This window comes from Passer domesticus, chromosome 1 (assembly GCF_036417665.1).
Source record: "Passer domesticus isolate bPasDom1 chromosome 1, bPasDom1.hap1, whole genome shotgun sequence".
Classification (NCBI taxonomy): Eukaryota; Metazoa; Chordata; class Aves; order Passeriformes; family Passeridae; genus Passer; species Passer domesticus.
In genome coordinates, this window is record NC_087474.1 from 49,314,894 (window position 1) to 49,338,402 (window position 23,509).

General features: G+C 35.6%; 1 protein-coding gene across 2 annotated transcripts in view; it reads right to left on the bottom strand.

Annotated features, from left to right (window-relative positions):
* CNTNAP2 (contactin associated protein 2) overlaps nt 1–23,509 on the bottom strand; it is a 1,014,456-nt gene that overhangs the window by 331,684 nt on the left and 659,263 nt on the right. For both annotated transcript variants that reach the window (XM_064419448.1, XM_064419458.1), the window contains one exon: nt 17,558–17,664. In XM_064419448.1, coding sequence (XP_064275518.1) covers nt 17,558–17,664 — 107 coding nt within the window. The remainder of the gene's footprint in view (nt 1–17,557; nt 17,665–23,509) is intronic.

A 23,509-nucleotide genomic window follows, 5' to 3' on the forward strand; every position in this document is an offset into this window, starting at 1 on the left:
GAATGACAAAAAGGATTTAGAAACTCTGTGGCCCTATATGATGTTCCCATAAAATTTCATTAGCACCTTGGTGAACTACAGTTTTTCCATCACTCTGGGAAAAGGCAGCTTTAATTTTAGGGCTGACAAACAGCCTCCTTTTATAAGTGCAAAGCTCATTATAAATAGATTACCTGGCATGACAGTCTGCACTGTGTGGCTCAATGAATGTGTTGCAATATGTTTTGTTTCTGTCAGTGAATGTGGTGCTGCAGGGAATACACGCCTTTAAACATCTGCTAATATAGGAGTAAATCTCAGCTTTACAGGAACATAGCAAAGGTGTAGATACAGAAAAATGGATGGAATTAAATGACAGCAAAAGTGACAAAAAAGGGTAAGGCATCAGATCCACAAAGTCCAGCTATGTCTCTCCAGGACTTTCAACTTCTTGGAAAAATACTGAAAGCTAAATAGCCTGTGAGGTGTTTGGATTTATGTAACTCAAACTGGTTTCAACTCTTGAGCCCTAAAAGCGCAAACATACAAGGAAGGGGATAAAAAAACTCCAAGCTTACTCAAAAAATAGCTGCACACTGAAATGTTATACCCGAAATTTATTTTAAAAGAATGAAATAAGATTTGATGCTTTATTATAACATATATTCAGAAGATAACTGGAAAATGGAAAATGTTAAAAATTAAATTTTTATACATCAATACATGTACTGTAAGTTCCTGCTCTGTCAGCAGAATTTTCTCTCTGAGCTCATCTACATTAAACCTATACTAGCCCTTTACACGTTGCACTGCTATGTGGTGGAGAAATGATGTCTTACAATTCTTTTAAGGTAAGTTAAAAGAACTAGATATTTCATCATAGTCAAAGCAAGTTATATATGAGAGAAAAATATCCTTCTGTATTCTGACAGAAGGAATACATACAGCTGCTGGATTGCTGTACTACTTAAGTATATGAAAAAAAAAGCTCCACCAAAAGCCAACATGATGCAACACTGCTTCAATATTCCTGCTGTTCTGTAGGACAATGTCTTTAGTGATTGGAACTAAGCCTTATGTCTGCCAGTTTTTTAAAGTCTAGATTTAAATAATTCTGTAGTTTGGAACCCAACATTATAATGTCTAAGAACAAGAAAAGTAAAATAAATTTCAAAATTAATTCTCCAGTTATAGTTAACTTAAAATAAGAATATGTGCTGTTAAAGTCAGATAAAAATAAGTGTGAACAAGTATCAACTTTTACCTCTCACACTCTGAAAAGTCACCTTTTCAGATATGATTTTGAGAAGAAATGTTTTCTGATGTAGCATTTACCAGGTTCCCAAATATTAGGGTGCCCTTGTTCCTTTGCCATTGGAAAAGAAAATGTGCTTCAAACTTCCACTGAATATTTCTGGCTTTGCTCTCTCCACCTTTTTAGGCTGCCAGTTTACAGAACCTCACAATCTCTTCAGCTGTGAGAGCTGAAGTCAAAAATTAACTACAAATCAAAACCCAAGGACAATCACCCACTACCAACATCCAAAAAAACTCATTAGGCAGACAATGACAGAAGGAGGAGATGAAAACGAAGGAAGAAAACATCACAATTCTGATAAAAAAATTGTGTATGTATCTAAAATTCTTTGAGTTATTTGAATACATTTCTACTTATCATTCTAAGTGTATGAACACTCATCTGGAAAAGAGCTCCAAAACATTAAAAATTCCTAACACAATCTGATCCTGCACAGACAAGGTTCTAAGGTAACAAAGACCTCTGTTTTAGGATTCTTTTCTTGTCATTTTTACTTATAACACAATAATCTTAATGTAAAAAACCAAAAGGTAATGAAACATCTCGTTTTCTTTCTGCATACTGCCAAAGACCCCTTTAAAAAAGTCTTTCTTGATTAAAAAGTATCTTGAAAATATTTGCTAAAATAACACCCTCCCCACAATAAAAGGTGGCAGTGATACAAAGATAAAATCCTAACTAGAAAAAAAATTTGTCTTGCAACCCCAACAGTAGGTCCTCATGTTAAATTTATGATGGACTCTTAGTTAGATAGAGCAAGTTCTGCATGACCAGAAGGTGGACCACCACAAGCCACACACTAAATATCAGGTAGTTGTAGCTAGGATGCCCCGTAAAATTAGGTTACCTTGATGAGGAAAAGCACAGGAAGTAGCACTTCAGCAAAATATAAGGCTCTAGCAGGACAAAGCTGTAAAACCTTCAAGGCTGCTGGCCCTCTCAGTGCAGGACACAGCTGTGGCTGCTCACCTGGACAGGCCAGAGCAGTAGGAATAGGCCAGAACACCCAGCTGGCTGCAATACTGAATTTCTGTGCCCAGTCTGAGAGCACTTGGAAATGACACCCGGGTGTGCCAACAACTGCAGTGAAGTTCATGTGCAGGAAGAAAACTTGGCTTCTCAATGAGCTGCAGCTTTATGCACATCCTAAATATGGTGTGTACACAAGCTGGACATAAAAATATTAATTTTTATGTCTAAAATGTGATGCCTAAGGGAACTCAATTTCTTTCTGAAGAAATACAGTTCCTCTAGATGCAGTTACAGTACATTCAGTTACAATCAAATTACTTTCCAGGTAAAAAAAAGGACTTAGAAAGTGCCCAAATGTGACACGCCCTTGCCATTGCAATATCACTTCATTATTAAAGACAGTGGAAAACAGAAAACCTGTCTTTCCTGACTTCATGTGTAACCTAAAATTTGAGTACAATAAAACCTTTAAAGCCCTGAGTGTAATAATAATTTCTGTGCTCATGTTGTATCTGCAAGAAAACTAATTTACTCTGTTCCTAAAGAAATGTTGCTATACATGAACAGCACTCAACAAAAAATGCAATTTTCACATATAAGTGCCATTAGGCAATTGGTAAGTTTCACTGTATATAAGAGAATTGGAGAAAATTAGAAGGTATCATGCACAAGTCCACCGAATTGCAGATGTGTGTGACATGGCCCATGCTTTAGCCACTGATTTTTCAGTTGTGTTAAAACTCAGATCAAGTACTATTTTGAGCCATGACTAGGTTGCCTCCTCAGCCAGAAGTTGAACTGAGCTTCTGCAGTCCCAGAAATACAAGCAAAAACAACCCCAGGCATCTTTAAATACCTTCCCAGTGAAACTGAGATTTGTTTTTTCCAGGTTACCATCATTTTAGGGGCCCTTGTTTTACTCTCACAGCTAGGACAAGAACATGAATTCTAAGAACTCAAAGTTTCATCCTTTCACTGTCATCACATGACATTAGCAAGAGTCTTTTCCACACCACACAACAATTTTACTTGTGACATTTCTTATACAAAGTTAACGTAAAGCCCAAGACTTCACTTCTGTTACCCTCAACATCCCATTAAATAAATATTCTATCATTTTATAAGATTATTCCTGGAAAAGGTAGTTCAATTACTCAAACTCTATTTGAATAAATAAGTGCTGAGACAAAAAGCAGAACAATTTTGTGGTCATAAATAGTATAACAACAGAATCACATGGCTGTTGTGAACCTCAAAGATAATCTAATCTACCTCCCAAAAAAATCTCAATTACATCCATGTATCATTCCTGACACAGTCTAGTTTAAAATGATGTAAATTCCTTGACACACCAAGGCATCCTAGAGCTCCACCGTCCCTTCAGTATCAGCATTTGTTCAATTCTCTACACTGTGGGGCTGTTCTGCTGCAACTTAAACTTGTAATTTCTCTTTTTATTCACCATGAATTTGGAGGATAAGTTACTGCACTCCTTCTTGAAACCATCTTTTTTCTATTTGCACACACAAATCTTTTCTCTACATTAAAATGGCCAAGTTTGTTCATTTTAATCACTGGTTGCATTTTCTGGGTGCTATATTGTTTTCTCTCTTCTCTGCATTCTCCATTTTTTTCATGAAGCTTACATAAGAAAATGGTAAATAGCCAGCATAACCAGATTAATTTGCACATTCCACAATTTTTAATTCTGTTAATTCAACCCTAAATGATGTATTCTTCATTCACACAATCATAAGCAATGAACTACAAGGCAAATCAGCCATCAATAACCATCACTTCTACAAAACTGAATTAAAAAAATGAAACACAAGTCAGCAGTTTTCCTCAACCATTGCTTCTACAATTGGTTAATCACCCCAAGCATAGTCTTTCCCAATGCTTAGTAGCTTTGCAACTCAAAATCCCTAACATAGCTTCCCAAAGGAAAAACATTCTTATATTTTGCTTATTTACATAATAGTATACATATTACATGCATATGAATCCTAGAAATAAACTATAGAAATAAAAAATATAGTATAAATAGCACAGTTGTTGGTTTTGGGTTTTTTTTTTTTTTTTTTTTTTTTTTGTATTTGATAGGGAAGGTAAACCAACAGAGGTAATTTTAGTGCTTTTTATATGGATTAGTCTTCATATCTGTCCATGGCTGCACTGGCTCTCGTGCCACTAAAATTTTCCAAAAGCAAAACTCCTTTGTGACTAAGCATAAACTTTCTTCACACTGCCACTGATCTAAGCTTCAGTCTTCTAAAAACTTTTATATCTTCCTCACATGCTCTGCCTTCTACTGTGAACTAATAAACTTATAAAGTGTTCTCACCATTAGCACAATATCCAAATATGCCCCATAGAAGCAGAAATTAAATTAAAAGCAGTGAAAGTAAAAAGGAGATATATGAAAATTTGCAGATTTTGTGTCAAGTTTACTCTAGGCTCAGTTATGTCAGTGATAAACATGACAATTACCATTTTGGTAAAAAAGGGAACAAAATAAAGGCTTTGCCATCATAGTGAGAAAGAGAGCACAAGTTTATTTGCCACTGGGACAATAAGGAGAATTACTGCTATAGGGGTGAAAACTGCAATTTGAGCTACTACACAGTATCTCAACCCTGGAATTTGCTACTAATACAGAAAAATCCAAGCCATTAATGGCAGAATGAAAGGTGCTTCTGTTTCTCTCTCAACTTTGTTCTTTGCTTTGGGCTGGGAGAGGGGAGGAAGAGAGAAATTAATTTAAATACAAATGACTGAACCAAAATGGATTTTTAAACAAATTTAGCAGTGATTTTAAATTACAAGCCATAGATTAGACAATTAGCATCTTTGTAACCATGTCAGCCTACAGACATCACAAGAAAGTATAATTAGATATCAATTTTTAACAAGACACTTTTGTGAATTAAGTCATCCAAGGATGCACAGACATAAAAACCCAACCAATCAAACCAAAAACCAAAAACCAAGCATGGGTTTAGGGACTGAAAAAAACACTGTTCAGGATAGAAATGGCAGGATTTCATTTTAAATCCGGATGTGTTGCACATTTGTGTAGTTGTAACTAATTCCTGGGTCCTGCATCTGAGAGAGAAGATTGTCAGAGAAAGTCAGATATTCACCATACTCGTGTTGATCCTACGCTGGGCCCAGCCACAGAAAACTTCAGAGCTGCCTGGAGCTCATTTGAGTCTTCTCCAGCTGGGAGGTAACAGGAACACTGCCAATACCATCTTGTTCCCTTCTTCTTCCTATTCCTCTCTTCCATGCAAAAGGCTTCAAGGTTGGTATAAAAACAAATTTTGAAAAATCTATACCCTCAAAGAAAAAGTAGTGCTCTACTCCAGTTCTCATTTACTTTGTATTGTCAGAGTAATGGAAAGGAGAAGAGACAAGGGCCAAAATTTGGCCTTACAATTTTCCATGTGTGTGATACAATCCTTAGTTACTCTCAACAGTGAACACAGACAGACAAGTGAAAAACCTCAGCAAATTATACCAGGGCCAAAGCAGGGGCTCTAACACCAGTAAAATCAGGTCAAAGACACAGATTATCTGGAATCTTATTTTAACACAAGCTATCTGTAAGTGGTTACAAATAGCAAAGACACTGAATAAACCAAAGTATTCACTCTGAATAAACCAAAGTATTCTCCCTCATTAAGTATGCACTGGTTATTTTCTGCTGTGGATATCAGAGCATTTGGTCTCTCTTCAGACATGAACATCCTAATCAATGTTAAATAATGCTCAGATGAACATGGAGATATTCTCATTACCCAGCTTTGTAGTGACAGTTTCTGTTTGTTCACAAATATTAGTATTCCCAAAATTCATTATCTACATGTTCATTTATAGGACTGTAATCCAGTTTTATTTTTGCCAGTTTCAATATTTGCAATTCTCACCATTTCCTGCCCCTTTTCTTTCTTTTCCCCACCCCAGGTGTTTTTTGCATCTAACCTTCTCATAACCAGCAATCCTGTGAAGGAAATTATGGTACCTTTATTGGCTGTATTAACTGAATGCAGGCTGTAAGTACAGTAAATACAGGCTGTATTTACTTGAAAGAAACTACAAGTTATTGGAAAAAAAATCCCAAACAAACCAACAACTGCTTAAATAAAATTTCTTTAGAATCTCAATTTAAAACTTATGTTTGAAAAATCCCCAAACACTAAACCACAGAACAGATACCAAAAAGTGGGTTTTCCAGCAGAGCTGAGCGCCTATTTCTATGAACAACAATGAACTATAACATTATGAAAACAAATCCTCACGTCAGCATTTACATTATCTCAATCAAAATGTCCTCTATCAACATGACACCAATTTAGAGGGAATGCATCATGTTTGTCATTTCCATTAATCACAAAACAACTTGTACTGCCAACAGAAGTCAACCTTTTTAACTGACATAAAAATATCAGAAGAAACATCTGCTCCACATCCCCTTTTTTTCATTCTTTCCCTTCAGTGCTTTCAAATGGAAATGACTGTGTCCTGGCAACTTCCTAGAAAACACTTTTACATCTTTTTCATATAATGGATGAGCTGTGAGATTAGTAAGATGTTAGATGGGTACCTTGGGGGCTGCCCTGGTTGGCACACACTCTACTTTGTCAGTATTTGTTTCAATAGCAGCACTGTAGAGTAGGAATTTAGACTATTTACTGAGGGGATGAGAATATAGAGGAAGTTTCATGTTCTGAGAAAAAATGCCCATCTGCACACCTACAGAGGAGCTCAGAGAACCAATGGCAGGGCAGAAGTCAGAATAATACCCTGCCAGGTTGCTCCCAGGCCCACTACAGAAGCCATCAAACCATTCAAGCCCATCTGACTCAAATAAAGGATGCACACAAGTAACAAAAATCCTGTCTGAGGCTGTCACAGCACAGCCTCAGCTGCAGTGAGTGGGCATGGAGCCCATCACCCCCATCACCATGATTCACTGGTAGCAGCTCCCCTCAAAACCTTTCAGACCAAGAAAGTTTTTGCTTTGGAAGGTGACCAAGAGCTTCTGCCATGCATCATGGAATGCATGGAAAACGTAGCTCAGGATTGCACGGACTTATAGGATATTTAGGGATGGAGCTAAAGGCAGGAAAAAGCAAAGGCCTACACATTTTGGAGAAGGAAAAAGGGGAAGAGAAAAAAGAGGGGTAAGTATATATAGTGGTGTGGTAAGTATGCTTGCCTGGTTGTGTCCTGCATCTGATCAGCACAGTCTATTCTGCTTTCTTGTTAAATTCCTTTCCAAATCCTTCCTGGGCATGGTGCTCCTGTGTGAACATGTGTGTGAGTATGTGGCTGTCATCACAGACTGAGGAGGAAAATAATCAGAGCAATTATTAGAGAAAGAATGATGGAAGGGGGAAACAAACTGTTGAAGTTGATAGGAAAGCACAAAGAAATTGAGAAACCTTAAAGTGGGGGAGACAGAAGAGGGCTTGAAAAGGAGAGGAGTAGTTAGGAATTTCAGAAAGACATAGCTCAGTTAGTGTGAGCATGAATCTGAGAAATGCAGTGAGATTTGTCATGCTCTAGAGTAGCAGTAGAAAATAAAAAGAAAAAAAAAAGGTAGTCACAAACAACACATTATTTTTTCCTCTCTGTTTTAGAGCATCCATTAGCTCCTTCTGAACCTAAAAGTATACTGAAAACATATCATATAATATACAACAACCACAGACAGACGTAAATTTAAAGTTTTATACACAAATGGTTAGGCCATTAGGAAATAGGGATGGGTTGAATGAACTGGTGTAAAAGCTACATAGGGATCATGAACTTAAAAATTTGCAAGATGACAGTTGAAGAAAGACTATGCTTCTAGTAAAATACAATCAATACTGCTAGATATGCAGTTAAGTATGTGTAAGTAGTAAAGGCTTCTACTGAGAAAATGAGAAACTACAAACTAAGTCCACACATTTCAGTAGTTTTGCTAATATTAGCAAACTGTATTTGCATTCATGAAACAATAGTGATTTCCATATTTTGTAAAGTTATGTAAACATAGATGATTTCTCTGGCTTCAGAAAGATATTTAAAGAATTCCAGTAACCTGTCATTACTTCTGCTGAGAGACTTGTCCAGCCAAGAGAACTATTGCCTGTCCTCCCTAAGGTGAAATTTTAAAGTGATAGTTATGGACCATGACTGATACTGAGCATCTACTTTTGCTGGCAGATTTTTGTCCTAAAACTTTCCCTGCTTTATCTCCAATTTAAATTACAGCACACTGGGATGGAGAATAAAACTCAAAACCCCTCCAGACTAAAACTACAGAGAAGCATTACAGTTCTTACCCTTGAATGAAAAGGGTTAATGTAGACATTTGATTCCTAAGGAAGACATTTACAGGTGCAATACATTTATGCTGCAGAATAGCAAAAGAAACATTATAATGATGTTCAAGAAAGGTGGTGTACATCAACAAGAAGCAAACTCAATCAGAACCCTCACCATGTGGAACACATATCATTCACATGCAAGTATCATGAGAGAACTAACAATAATTATTCTTTATGTTTATTTACTGCAGAAGCCATACAATTACTCTTATAAACATTGTTATAATAGTTATTAAGACAAAATATGGTGTAGAATGCACAAGAATTATCTCAGGGTTTCACTCAATTTTTTCTTCAATCCACAATCCTATGAGATTGACCATACAACCCTCAAGACATTGGAAAATTAATTGAAAAGATAGAATTTATTAAGTCTTTCTGCACTAGGTGAGGTATATAAAAGTGCTACAAACTGTGGATAATGCATATTCACTGCTCATCCATTGGTGCATAGTGTCTTTTAATAGCAAACCTTATTATACCCATTATGTTCCTCTATTTTGAATTCCTAAAAAACTTTTTAAAGAACAATTTCATGTGGACAGATAAAAATATGCCTACATGCGTATGTGAAAAAATTCTCATTTCTTTGACTATGGTACATCTTTAACAATTGATATTTGCATTCATTTCATTCTCTCACATCTGAAAAAATAGGATTAGAGTGACTTCAAAACATGTTTTTTCTGTCTAATGGCTGTCAAGGGGATTTTAATATCAGCACCTTAAAAAGACTTTAATTGCAAAAAAAGCATTAACAGTGAAGTATGCAATATGTTAGATTTTCTTAATGGAAAAGTTTAAGAAAAAGCTAATTAATTTTGAAGTCTTTATTTGCAGAGTTCTTTTTTGGCTATGAATTAATTCTGGCTTTGCTTTTATGGTATAAATGAGCTGCTTTAAAGTTATCTATTGTTAATTACATGTTCTCTTTTAACTGTCCCTTGGAAACAATATTTGGTTGTGCATTGTGAACAACAATAAAGAATAACAGTAGCCTGCAAAAAACTCAGCTAATACCTAAGTTTTCCCAAAAGCAAGCTGCAATTCAGGAATGTTACTTAGGTAGTTTTACAAGAGTTAGCTACAAATTAGTTAATAAAGTGCTCTGATTACACCCTGACTAAAACTCATAACACTTGATTCTAATGTAGAGCTATATATAAACGCTCAAGTATACAAAGCTGAAGCTAAAACCTGAAGTCCACTTTCAGCCCTCGTAGTCTCTCTCAAACCTCACCCGGTAGAGTTATTTCCAGCTGATTTTTTAATTTCACCATAATTACTGCTTGTTGATTATTCATATTCTGCTTTGCATCCTAATCTTAATTTTCTCCACTTTATCTTCACCAAATACTCCTGGTGCTATTGCACATATTGGAACATTCTGCCCTGAACACAGACCACATCCATTTATGTAAAATAAAAACGCAAGTTGCTACCAATTTATTACACATCCTGCATTTCATAAACACCTCAGCTCATAATAAATTAGTAGTAGAAGAACTATAGTTTATAGCACTGAAACTAAGAACAATCTGATTTTTAAACAAATATTGGAGTTCAAAACCAAAAAACTGCAATGTCCCCAAACTAAAAAAAGGATAATTAACAGAGTAAAAAGCTTGTCTTTTTCAGTTTTGCAGGAATAAATGAAAAATGCAACAATTTTGGGCTTATATGTTACATGTGAAAAATTACTAAAGAAGATTAAACCAAAAACTTCAGTCGTTTTAGAGCTGGATTTTAATAAAAACATGTAATTTAATAGAGTCTTCTACATTTGAAAAGACATGCATTATGTTAAATCCTTTGAAAACATGTAATAAAAATATATGAATTCACAAGGACAATTATAAATTATGATGGCAATTTCTTTGAAAAGTATTAATGAAAAAAAGATTAGCCTCTTTAGAAAAGTAGCATATTGATTATATGATCCTTTTAATAAACCACTGTAAACAGAAGTCTTTATAAACAGGCTTTGAGAATCTCTATTCTCAAAGGAAACAAACATCAGAGAAATAAGGTTTTGCAGAGCAAGAGGAGGAGAAAAATAAACTGATAGCGACATAACTGGCAGAGAACAGTCAGTAGTTGAAAGTGTTTTCTCAGGATAAGACCAGAAGGAAACAAAAGCCTCTTCCTAGAGATTTCAGAAATTTTAGCTGATTTTTCACCCCCTGTTTTTCAAGATCAGCATTAGTCATAGATACTCATTACATCCATACTGCTGAGTTTGAATATGGAATTATTCACCTCCTGGAAACTACTTTACTTATACTCTGGTCTTAAGTAGTCCCAAATCAGGGACTCAAAGGAGTAATTAAAAAAACCATCAGCTTCATCAGGGACACCCAAACAACAGTTCACAAGAGGATGAGGTGGTAGGGTGAGGAACAGCGTCTTATTCTTATAGGATCTAGTACAAATCAGTCTTTAATATCAGTGCTAGAAGAGCTGATGACCTTTTTGTCATCACTGTGCCCAGTGTTAATTTCATAAATACTTCCTCTAGCCCCAGTCTCCTCAAATCAAGCAGCCCTATCTAAATAGTTCTTATCATTTCTCCAAACTCATTTTCCTTAGAGTAACTTCACAGTTCACCTCTCTACAAAGCTCCTCATTCCCATTAATGTATCCCAGAGGTGCTGTCCTCCCTCAGCCCAAATGAGGCAAATTATGCCCAACACATGAGGGGGGCAATGGAAGCAACTCAGATTTCACCCCACTGAAAACTCCTCTCATGTTTTTAAAAATAAGCAGTCTGTCTTCTCAGTATTATTTTTCCTTCTTCCTTTCACATAATTCAAGCAGTCTATCTGCCATGAACAAGTCTAATCAGCGTGTGGAGTCCCATTGCATGCCTTAAATGTCAGCTTTCCACTTCAGAAACTCACCCCAGAATGTTCTGTTGTTGTTTCATGTGTTTGTACATTTTGTATGTTTTTGTTCTGCTCTATGCTGTGTGGTGTTGTCTTTCTACAAGTTTACTAATGGAAATTCTTCATTTGCTGCTGGGAAATCATTCAGGCTTGTGCTGGCTGTTCAGTCATATGGATGCTGGACTTGTGCTAAATCTCACTAAAATCACATACTCGCATGTCCACAAATCTGCAGCATACATCACTGTTCTGCTTTCTGCAGAAGGGCCAGTTGTGGAATCATTATTTGTTTTTGCAAAATGCTGATAAACTAAGTCATGTAAACATCAAGCTTCACTGGCAAAAATTCAGAAATGTCAAGGTGATCGTTTATAACAGCCCTGCACATAAATGCCCAGAGGATAACTGAACAGGAGATGGTTTTGTGGCAAGCCTTCTCAAAATATAGGGCATTTCTGGTTAGGTTGTATCTTCTACTTCAAGTGAAAGTAGAAAAAAAAGCAACATTTTTCCTGTCTTTGTATTAGAACATCCTTTCACAAGAATATCATATGTATCACAGTTGCTGATCATGGAGGTATTTATTGAATTTGTCCTGATAAAATAATGCTTTAATATGCTTATGAAACTGCAAAGTATCTGCTTTCTCTAGTAAATCAGTTTGCTATCACAAAGAAAATAATGTTATTCTCATAATTCCTCTAGACTCCAGTGAAATGGAAACCCACGCTCTTCTTTGAGATGACTAGAAAAATTATGGAGTTCATTTTTTTCTTTCCCCTGAAGTAAATTTCAGAGCATTGTTTTGCGAAATTATGTATTTATTTTCTCACTATTTCCCAAATTGCTGACAGGAGAACACCCCTGCCATGACCTTCTTTCCTATCTAGACTCTGAATGCATAACGCCCAGTGTTCTGTTTGCTTTCCTGTTTACAGAAATACAGGAAAATCAGATATTACAAACAACTGGTGGAAGTCTTGCTGAAGATCAGAGCCTGTGAAGATTAAGTTCATGTTGATGACTATTACTTTTGGCAATAGACAGCAATGACAATTATCACAGCTTCTACAACATTTCTTATTCATTCTTACTCAAAGTGTGCTTCTGGAAAATATTAAACTCATTATTAAAGCAATATTTTGTTTTAGGGAGGTAGTCAATATTGATTGGAAAAATATCAATGCCCATTAGGTTTCAGTTTACTTACATTTAATGTACTTATCATTTCAAGAAAAGTTTTATGAGTCATTAGTTTTGAATCAGGTTCCAAAACATAGGGTAACATTTATTTCCAACAAGCTGGGAGAAGACACAGAATTCAGAGGTCAAGCTCCCTCACACAGAAGCTAAGAATCACGACATTGTTTCCAATATTCTTTTTGGAAAAAACTTACAGCAAACTACCAATCTAAAAATGTAAATATCCCATATGTTCTTTCTCAGCAGAGTTGCATTCTCTGTATATTCGGATGCAATTAGTGCCTCTTCTAGGGGCAGGAGTAGGTAAGTTTGTATTTCTCCTACTGTCTTACAGAAATAACAGCCAGCAGATGTGATGTGGATGCTAGTCCCTCCTATGGATTAATTGAAGGTTTTTAAGAAAACCTTTTCCTGTGTCTGGTTTTCTTAAGGGAATCTGTACAGCTGCAAAAGCAAGGACAGTGTTTGAAGGTGAAATTAAAGAAAAATAACTTGATCAGGAAGAATATGTCTTTCATATAGAATGCTCTGAAGAGATCTTATCGCAACTTCCAGTCCCCAGAGAAGCCTACAAGGGAGCTGGAAAGGGACTTCTTACAAGAGCATGTAGGATTAAGAAAAGGGAGAATGGTTTTAAACTGAAAGAGGGCAGACTTACACTGGATATTAGGAAGAAATTCTTTACTGTGAGGGTTGTGAGGCACTGCAACAGCTCTCCTGCAGAAGATATGGATGTCCCATCCCTGGAGGTGTTCAAGACCAGCATGGAAGGGGCTCTGAGAAACTTGGTCTAGTGAAAGGTGACCTTGTCAGTGGCACAGGGGTTGGAGCTAGATGATCTTTATAGTCTCTTCCAACCCAAACAATTCTATGATTCTATGACCATTAAGATTAATCTTTTAAGTGAAAATTGAATATTTTTGTTAATTAAGATCATTAGGAGAAGGCAAATATCATCAAATAAGATGCTTCTGGCTTTTCCCCAAATCGAATTAAATTTATGTGGGAAGTGGAAGGTAGATACATCGCCATCATAGTAAATTCTGTAAGTCCTTTCTTGTGTTTATCTGAAATGCAGATTCTAGAGAAAGTGTACTTTGACCTATATTATAAAAAGAAAAAAAAAAAACTCTGAAAAAGAAGCTTGAATCATCATTAGTTACCACAATACAAAATTTTTAAAATTGTACCACCATATTTTAAAGAATCTGCCAACAACAGGAAGAATATTAGAACATAAAACTAGATGAATAAACTGGTGCAAAGTGAAAGAAATGAGAAGTAATCAGGAAAATGAGCTCCTGTTCTCTTAGGTTTCAGGAACCATTTACTAATAAACTCTGGAAAAGTACTGCTCTAAGAACTCTGCATGAATGGGCCAGCCTTTGGTAGCTTGCAAAAGTTAATACTGTAGTCGGGGCTTAAAATATAGATAATACAATAAAGCTAGTAAGGATGATACTTGCAGATAATTATAACTCAATTAATTTTTAAATAATTTTGTAAATGTTACATCACTGTAAATCATTATTTTTGAGTAAATACATTCATTTATATATCTTTCAGTCTTGCCTCATGGTAAAATCAATTCTCTAGTCTGATATTTGCTATGCCACAGCATTTAGTTGGGCATGAATATCCCTTAGCTGAAAGAAATTTGGTAGATTGCTAGGGTGTTTGTAATATGCAATGAGAAGTACAACTTTCCAGGACTTTTCATTAATTTGCCATTGGGCTCGGGGGATCTAGCTGTAGATGGATGAAACAAATTATCATTTCCTCTGAATGGTAGCTTAAGCTGCTGAGAAATAACAAGAGAATGGACACAGACCTTGGAGATTCTGGTGTTTCTCTGAGAGGTGAGGAACTTTCCTGTAATAGTGTCATATTTCAAAAAGGAAATTATTTGATAATATTAAAAGAGAAAACAAGTGTAATTGATTTACACAGTTGGAGAACTAAAGTTTTTATTTCAGATTTATTTATTTGGAACTTTTCTTTCTCTATCTATTTATTTCTGGTTTATAGTCCCCACCATGTCTCATTCCCAGAATACATATTTCTCCGTATCTCTAGACCAACAGATGTTTTCACTATCATATGATATTTTATGGCCAGACCTGTGTGAAACAAAGTCATTGTGATTCATAAGGTTTTCATGCAAACCTTTTTCTCTGTTTCACTTCAAGGAGTTCATCCCTTGAGTTTTTCTTTGAGTTTCAACTTCAAAGGAACCTAAAACTGCAATCTGAAATCCAGTCAAGGCTGCAAAGCTTTGCCTTGTTTCAGGTCAAGAGCTCAGGAAAATTTTGAATTATCTGACCAAAGCAAAATCAATTCACTGAAAAAACCCCTCCTGTAACGCAGAATTATCTTGTTCCTTTTAGTTCAGCATAACTCAAACTCATTAAAAATCAACTACAGTTACAATCCCCACTAACACAGTCTTGACTCCAACCTCTTTGAGAAATGCTGTTATACTCCTCAGAAAAGCATCCATTGAGAAGAGAAAAACATATTTTACTGTGGCATATAATAGAGTTTGCTTTGTAAAATAATATTATCTTTAAGTAAAATGGTACTGAACAAGTGCTATCTGCACTTAAACACTTTCTAGTTCCACAGAATCAAGACATCTGCTACATTTTTCATGAAATCTGCAGTGCTGTTTAAAATCACTTACAGCTATTTTTATACCACACAACAGTTATCATTCCAACTTCCCCCCTTTCCCAGCACATCTTTCATCCTGCTACTGCCACAAACTTTAGAATTCAAAAGCAAAAGGCAGCACACTAAGTGTGTCTGAATATGCACACACACACTGCACAAGCAGGAAAGGACAGTAGGGTCAGCATCAGTGCAGCAGACCTCAGTCCCAGACCTCAGGACAGTGTGACTGCAACCTCTGGCAAGTTTCAACAAATCCCCTCATTATTTGCAACTATATCTGGAACATGGTCCTGTAAAAACTGACAGCTATTGCCTGCTCAATAAAGCAAGAGTTAAGGTTGTCTCACTCTGTATCTTGATGCTGGAATTTTTTATTTTTTGCTCATTTTTGTGCCATTAACTTCAATAGTCTAGAAAGGCATAGGATTTCACACATTCTGACAGGATATCTATCAAGTGAATAACTTTCTGCTCAACCTTGTTTTGTAAGAAAGACCTCTAAAGTATAACAGCACACGGTAAGAACAAAAATTATGTTCTTTAAACGGAAAAACTAACAAAACTAAAGCTTACACATCTAAGTTAGAAACTTTGCCTGAACCAGAAACGTAAAAGTTCTTGAACAATGTGTTTCCAAATGACCTGGAGAGTTTATGTAAACCCATCCACCTTATCCATTCCACAAAGACAGGACAATATACTCCAAATCCCTCTTTTGGTACTGCAGTTCAGCAATGCCTTTTATCTACCTTATTGCACTGTTTTATCCATAAAAGGCAGGTGAAAATCTTATTAAGAAAACGTCACATCTCCTTGGATTATAATTTTTTCCCTTTGTAATAAATGTGATTTCAGAAAAGTGATGGCATCCGTTTGCCCGTCCTACTTCCCTTTGGAATTCAAGTAGAAAGCTTAACTATGTTCAGCTATGTCTTAAGAGCTGGTCTGCACAGTCCAGCACATTCAGAGCACAGTCAGACATAAATTCTGTCTGTCTTTCCTAAAGGTAGGTGCAACCATGCCATTACTGTGCACATTCCCTCTCGATGGAAAAAGGGTTACCATGCAATCTCTCCTACAGGCATTGGTACCTTAAATATTTCTTTTTAATAAAAATTAATTTGCCGTTTAACTTTTACAGTTTTACCATTTCAACAGCCAGATCATAGAGAGCTTTGCTACTCAATGTATTAATAGTTATTACATAAAATATATCCCTTCTTACTTTTCTATAATCTTTAACTGTAAATTAGGTTTTTGTTTTAATTCATAAAACCGTGAATAGTCAAATATTTTCTCATTGGTTTGGGGTTTTTGGTTAAAATAGAAAAAATTCTGTAATTATCTTTATAAAATTATGCATAGCTGTATTTAAGGTAAACAGTAAAGTAATATAAACCTGTATCTCTATAAATCCTGGCTTCAATTTCAACTGATTGCCCGTTCAAAGGCATTTTTACTCTCATCTCAATATTAGAAGATTGTTGGAAAAAGGAAGAAGTGAACAAAAGTAAGGACTGGATATATTTTCTCTGTGTCCTAGGTATTTTCCACATGAAAATCCCACTCTTTTAGCAAATGAGGGGAGGAGCAAAAGATGCACAACACTGAATCAGCATACATTGTTCAGGACCTATGAAAGAGCAACAGCACCTTTATTCTTTCAGTGCTTTTATAGTATAGGGCATGTGGAGCTCATAGGAAATATTCTTATTTCAGAAACTCATAACCACAGAGCAAATAATTAGATTTTAAGCTGACTGATAATCAGTGTGTAAACACCCTTTGTGATTAGCAACCTAAACCAGGATCTCAAGCAGCAGTCAGCAGCTCTCCCCTACAGTTTAGGGCAGATTCAGTTTCCATTTGAAACTGTTTCTTGTGTGCAGCTGCTGAGAATGTGTTTGCTCAGTACACCCAGCTGCTGTTGAACTGCTCTGGTGGGTAGCATGGCACAGTACAGTGCTCTATAAACACATCATGATGCAGGGAACGCAGAAGGTGATTAAGCCAACACCTTCTTTCAAAAGAGGCATGAGGATCTTTAACAACCAGAAAGGAAGAATGATTTTTTTTTAAAATCTCAGCCAAAAGACGTGAGAGACTTCCCTACTTCATTGAAATTTGGAAACTGCAGGGTAGCTTACAGTTATGACAAGTGGCACCACTGTAATTAGTTCCGTCGCAAGTGCACTTGAAGCTGTCCCACGTCTGGGTGCATTTACCATCGTGTTCACAGTGATTGGGCACACACCTGTCAGGATGAGATGCAAAGAGAGAAAGAGAAACCAAAATGAGCATCAAGATTTACACAAAGAAAAATTTTGAGCTGCATAAGCTGTGTATCATGTCCTTGTCTAGTAATTAATCCTTGCTATTTTAGGTGTATTAATAGAATTTATATCTGAACACACAACTGCATAAAAGATTCCTGAAGGCTTTTCTGAAGCCTTTGTACAGACAGTAAAAAAGCACATTAAAGGTGGAATAGATTTATCATCATAAATCGGGGCTCTAAGTAACATATGACTAGTACTCAGCTTTCAAAACCAAAAGAACATCACATGTCACACCTCCTCTTGCTGTGCAGGTGGTGTCACGCCTCAAGGAGCCCAGTCCCACAGCTAACTGGACCTTAAAAACAAAATGCCACTGGCTTGCTCTTCATCTTTCTGTTGCCAGCAATGGGATAAAAGGGAGACAGGTTGCCTTCTGGCTAGGATGGAAGGAAATTAGTAAAGCTGCATTATTAAAACTGACTATAGGCTTTGTTATAATAGTTGTGTAATTTTTTCTTGTCACAGGGGTTTGTGGCAAGAGTTTTTCACCTTTCTCCCACACGCTTGCTTTTCTTCCCTCCAGCTACACTGTTGCTGGAGAGTGGAAGGAATGAAAAAGTGGAACAGCAAAACCCCAAAATTATAGCTAAACATATATTTATTGTTTGAAGTATTATCTAAATGTGATTTCAGAGATTTGAGTTTGGCCAGGTTCTTTTCTATCAAACATAGTTAAAAATGGGAATTACCATTTACTTTCACCTCTGAAACTATTAAATTCTTTTCCTTGAAAGGGCTTTGAAATATCATTTCAAATAATGTTTTTTCCTTATTAAATTAGTTATAATCAGACTCAGTATCAGCTCTGCCTTTTTGATCAAGAAACAAAGGACTTTTCCTTTCATATTTTTTTTGGCAAATCTATATTTTTTTTAAATTATGAAATTAAAAACTAAAACTAAGAGACCCCCATTAGTCAAAGAGGATCTTTTCAGAAATGCATTAAAAAATAACTGTTCTTATCTCTAAGTTAAATCTGAAGTTCATTGTATTCTTGTGGCAGCTAACAACACTCTCATAAACAACATCAAAGGAAAGCTTTGCTTTCCTATGTAGAAACTTATTGAAACTGAAAGGATCTGGGTCATTCCTCAATAAGCTTACAGTCTCTTATTTCCTTAATTTCCAGTTAACAGCATTCACATTCATGGCTCAACAACCAAGAATAATTTATGTCACAATATGCCTTGGAGAATTGAGTATTTTATACTCTCATTTGAAATTATTTTTTGTTTTGTGTGTGCCAGTACAAGTACCTCAAAATATACAGAATATAGATGTATTATGTCCTATATCAGCCTTTAGAACTCATGGCTCCCCATTCTTTTCCAAAAAGATCAGAAAATACTGGCATGGTTAAAAATAGTTCTGAAAGAAATGCTCTTCTAAAGCAAGAAACAAAGCATTTAAAAATCTTTTTTCCATGGTAAAATACAGTGAAACTACCTGAGGCAATTATCACAGTTCAATAAATTATGTCTTCAGCATGGTTTAAATGAATTAATTTAGTTTTATAAGTGTGGCAGGCTAAATGAATACATAGAGCTGATTATTGCAATCCAGTTGTGTTCTCAACACCACAGAAGAAAAACGAGAGCGTGTAACAACACATTTCTAAACAGACAAGCAATTAACAATTTACATGAATCCATAGCTCCTGGGTACAAGAGAAGGGAAAGCAAAGAGCAATGACATTTCAAAAATAATCTCATAAAAGTTACTTTTATTCAAGGCTGTAAATAACTACAAAGATCCTAAATCTGTATATGGTTTTATAATTTTTTCGGCTTTTCAAAATAACTTCTTTTTATCTATTTTCTTCTTCATTTACATTTGAACATGCATTACTTGAAAAGTAATTTCCCAATGACCAAACCAAACATTTTTCTGTGTGAATTTTACCAGATATTTATATGAACTATCATATGTAATGCTCGCAACTAGTTTCACATTTTAGTGCAGTATAACTTACTTTTATTGCAACATAACTAGTAAAGAGACTGCATTACTGACTACATAACTGAGGTAAATGACTTAATCTTCAGAAAGATGAAAACTAGATATTATCTGTATCATTTAATGGAGCGTATTAAGTCATAAAACCAGAGATATTCAGCAAACTCCTTGATGTTAATTTTATGCTTCCAGTATGACGGTTGGATTAGTGTAATGGCTTCCAGTGGATGTTGGATCTGCATTTGCAAAATTTCTTTTTTAATCTGATTTCTGCTGTTCTAAAGATGATGCTTTTAGAAAAATAAAGTAAAAAATATTTTAACATTAGTGCACAATGAAGATTAAATCAGACTATAGGATCATTTCCCGGCATTCTCCCTTCACCCTCTCTTCTGTTAGTTTATTTTATCAGATAGAATGATAAGATTTATTTTCTATTAAGTCCATTAGCAAACATTTGTAACATAATCTGGTGTTCATCTGTCCACATTTTGGGCAAACCTTACCTACTATAATAGAGTTTACAAGAAATGCTAGATATTCAGAATGTAGAAATTACAAAAAACCCAAAAAACCAAAAAAACCCCCTGTTTTAATTCAGTAAACTATATAATGAAGAATAACATATATCACTGTGATTGCCATTATTTTTCAAACACATTTCTTTCTATAGAATGAGACTAATCTGCAATTTTCAATATACAAATATCATGGTATGAGATTTGTATTTTGAGCAGATACAATCATTACATTTATCTACCTTATGCTCATCAATTTGTAGACATGCAAAATTTATACACTTAAAACCTCAAAAAAATTCAATGCATGCATGACTTGCAGATGATTTGTATTAAAAGGCTATGCTTCTAAGCAACTCAGTTCTTTCTTCTCCTTTAGGAATAAGGCTTCATTACATAAAAAACCCCATAAAACAAACTTTCAAAACAACACTTCCCTCCTAAACCAGGCTCTGATTTCAGAAACCATCACAAAGCAGAATGGCAAGATCCTCATTACCAAGTTGTGTCTCCTCCCATTGTGGATACCCATGTTTCAAGAATTTGCAAAATGTGGCAGACTCCATTTGAGAACTTTCTTGCTCTATAGCTCCTTCTGAAAGGCAAGTCCACAACTTCATCCTTTCAAGTATGATATGCTGTCTTTTAATTTCCACCCCAAAATTTATCCATAGAGAGTTTACAGATGCTGTTTGTTTTGGTATTTTATTTGGAGACGTTGATTTGTTTATCAAACAGTGTTTGTTTTCCTTTTGGATTTACATCTCAATACTTTGCAGGGAGCAATCATAACTTCTTTTGTTCTTTAGTTTTGTGAGATGAAGTCTCCTGTTGGAAAAAATATTTTTCACAGTTCTTCCTTGTAGCTCTGCTCCTATTTGCACTTGTATTCTGCTGAGTGTTCTAGAGGAGATCTTATCAGTTTTGTGATTTCAGAGTTGATCAGAATTTTTTGATTTCTTCACTGAAATTATTTTACTTAATACACAGCATTTTGCTGACTACTAAAGAATAGTGGCTTAAAGCTATCCTGAGATTTCTCACCATGGTAAAGACCTTCATGAAATTCCCATTCTTCTTCTTTTCATCACTTCCAACCAATGACTTCCAATGCATACCGAAAATCTTGTTACTGTTTTTAACAGCATTACTATGTGCTGTAATTCCATTGTGTCATTCAAATCATTCAGGTTATTTTTCTGGGCTGAATCTGGATCATCAGCATGTTTCATCAAAATATTCCTAATTTTGAGCCAAGGTTAGAGCATTAAATAGGATTTTCTCTGGCACTGATCTCTGAGCAACTCTCATCTCCCAGCCAGCCACTAGCCCATCAGTATAAAATAGACAATTCCATTTGACAGTTCACAAGTTACTTTGCAATTCCTCACTCAAACCCCATCTTTCCTGGTTTAGCTAATAATTTCCATCATTACAATATATCAAATATTTTATTGACATCTGGCAAAATAGACCTATTACTTTTCTCCTGTCTGACACAAAAAGTTCTGTGTTTTACCAGAGAAGGAGATTATATTAATCCTGAATAATCCACTGTGGATAAATATCTGATGCATTCTATCTACCTTGCATTTACTTCAGGATAACTCCATGTATTCCTCAAAAATATAAAACTACTAAAGGCAGATTAATAGGTGGTCTGGATTTCTCTATTTGTTAAACTACATCAGGTTAACTCTGTCATCTCATAATACAAAATCATGAGCTTTTTGTAAAAATTTGTTCAGGGTTTTTTCTGCTGTTATTTGATTGGTTTGGTTTGGTTTGGTGTGGTTTGTTGGGTTTGTTTGTTTTAGTTTTTGTTTTGCTTTTGTTTATGTGGAGGTTTTTGTGGTTTTATGTTTGATTTGTTCTACATGTGATCCTAAGTAAGCTCAACATACTATTGACAGCAAGAAAAAAAGCGAGAAGACAAAGAAAAGGCATCTCATAATGTTAGTATCAGCAGGAGAATGATATCAGACCCATGTAGAAATCCTCAGAGCCTATTCAGCAGAAATGAGCAATGGCTGATTTTCAATTGCACAAATGTTCTTGGAAACAGGAAGGTTACAAACTGTTAGAAATGTCCACAGGGGAAGGGCAAAGTTGCAATGAGGTTCATTAGTGGTAGAAAGTATTTTCAGAAGCAACTCAACATACATCAGGAATGACTTAAGTATGCTTGGGTCTGCCTGAAGGCAGGAGAATGAGCTGAGGTCTCTCCAGACACCTTTCTAATCTGGGTATTTTCATATTCCATAAGAAACAGAAAGCGTTTCTTTCAATCTCTTTTTTCTCATTATGTGATTATGATTTCTTAATGTTGTATATGTGCCATTTATTCTCTGTAGCTCAACAGGTCACCGCCTCAGTCTTCTTAGAGGACCATGTCCCTCAGGGCAGGGTTATTTAAAACATTAACTAGCTTGCCTAGGCATATTGTGCCCAAAGGGTATTTGACTCAAAGTTTTGGGTTTAGGGATTATTTGAGCAAGAGGATAAAAAGTTCTTTTGTGCAGAAAGGCAAATGTCCATATGGCTGCATACACACTGTGAAATAAAGTCCTTCAGTACTGAAGAACCATCAAAAATCTCAAAATTACCTCCTGTAAAACACAGACCGTTCCTTAATTTCCCTGCCTTTTTCCTTCCTGCTTCCCTTTCACACATAAGTGCAAAATACAGCTTGCTTTTAGATACAACTTAAACCAATGCTCTTTATATATACATTTAAACAATCAAGCCAAGAAATTACAAAAGGAAAACATTCACCTGGGCAACTGCTCCTCCACCTGAGGTCAAAAGGAACACACACACCCCACAAAATATTTGCTATGTACTGCCTGCAGCTGTAGTGAAAAATACTCAAATGCTACAGCAATAATGACAGCATGAGAACTTCTGTTGAGCAGAACAAAATGTTAAAGGCTTTTTGCAAAGGGAAATAACCCAGGATGAATTATGCTTAACATGAAATTCAATCTTTTCCTTCTCATCATCAAATCCCTATCTAATCTTCCTCATGCTCACACCTCACCTCTCATTTCTCTCCCAAATTGCTTCTGTTCTGCTTTTTTGTCCTTTTCTCTGCCTCAGAACGAACGACTATCAGTTTGTTTTGAGTGGTTTTCCAGTATTTGCCCACTAGTTACCCTTTTTGACACCTCGAAATATATCCTTCAAATCTGTATTTTTTATCACCATTTTTTGCAAAGGTCCTCCAAAATAAAGGCTACTGTCCTTTTGAGCATGTTGTTTTGTCACCATCTACCTCTATCCACAC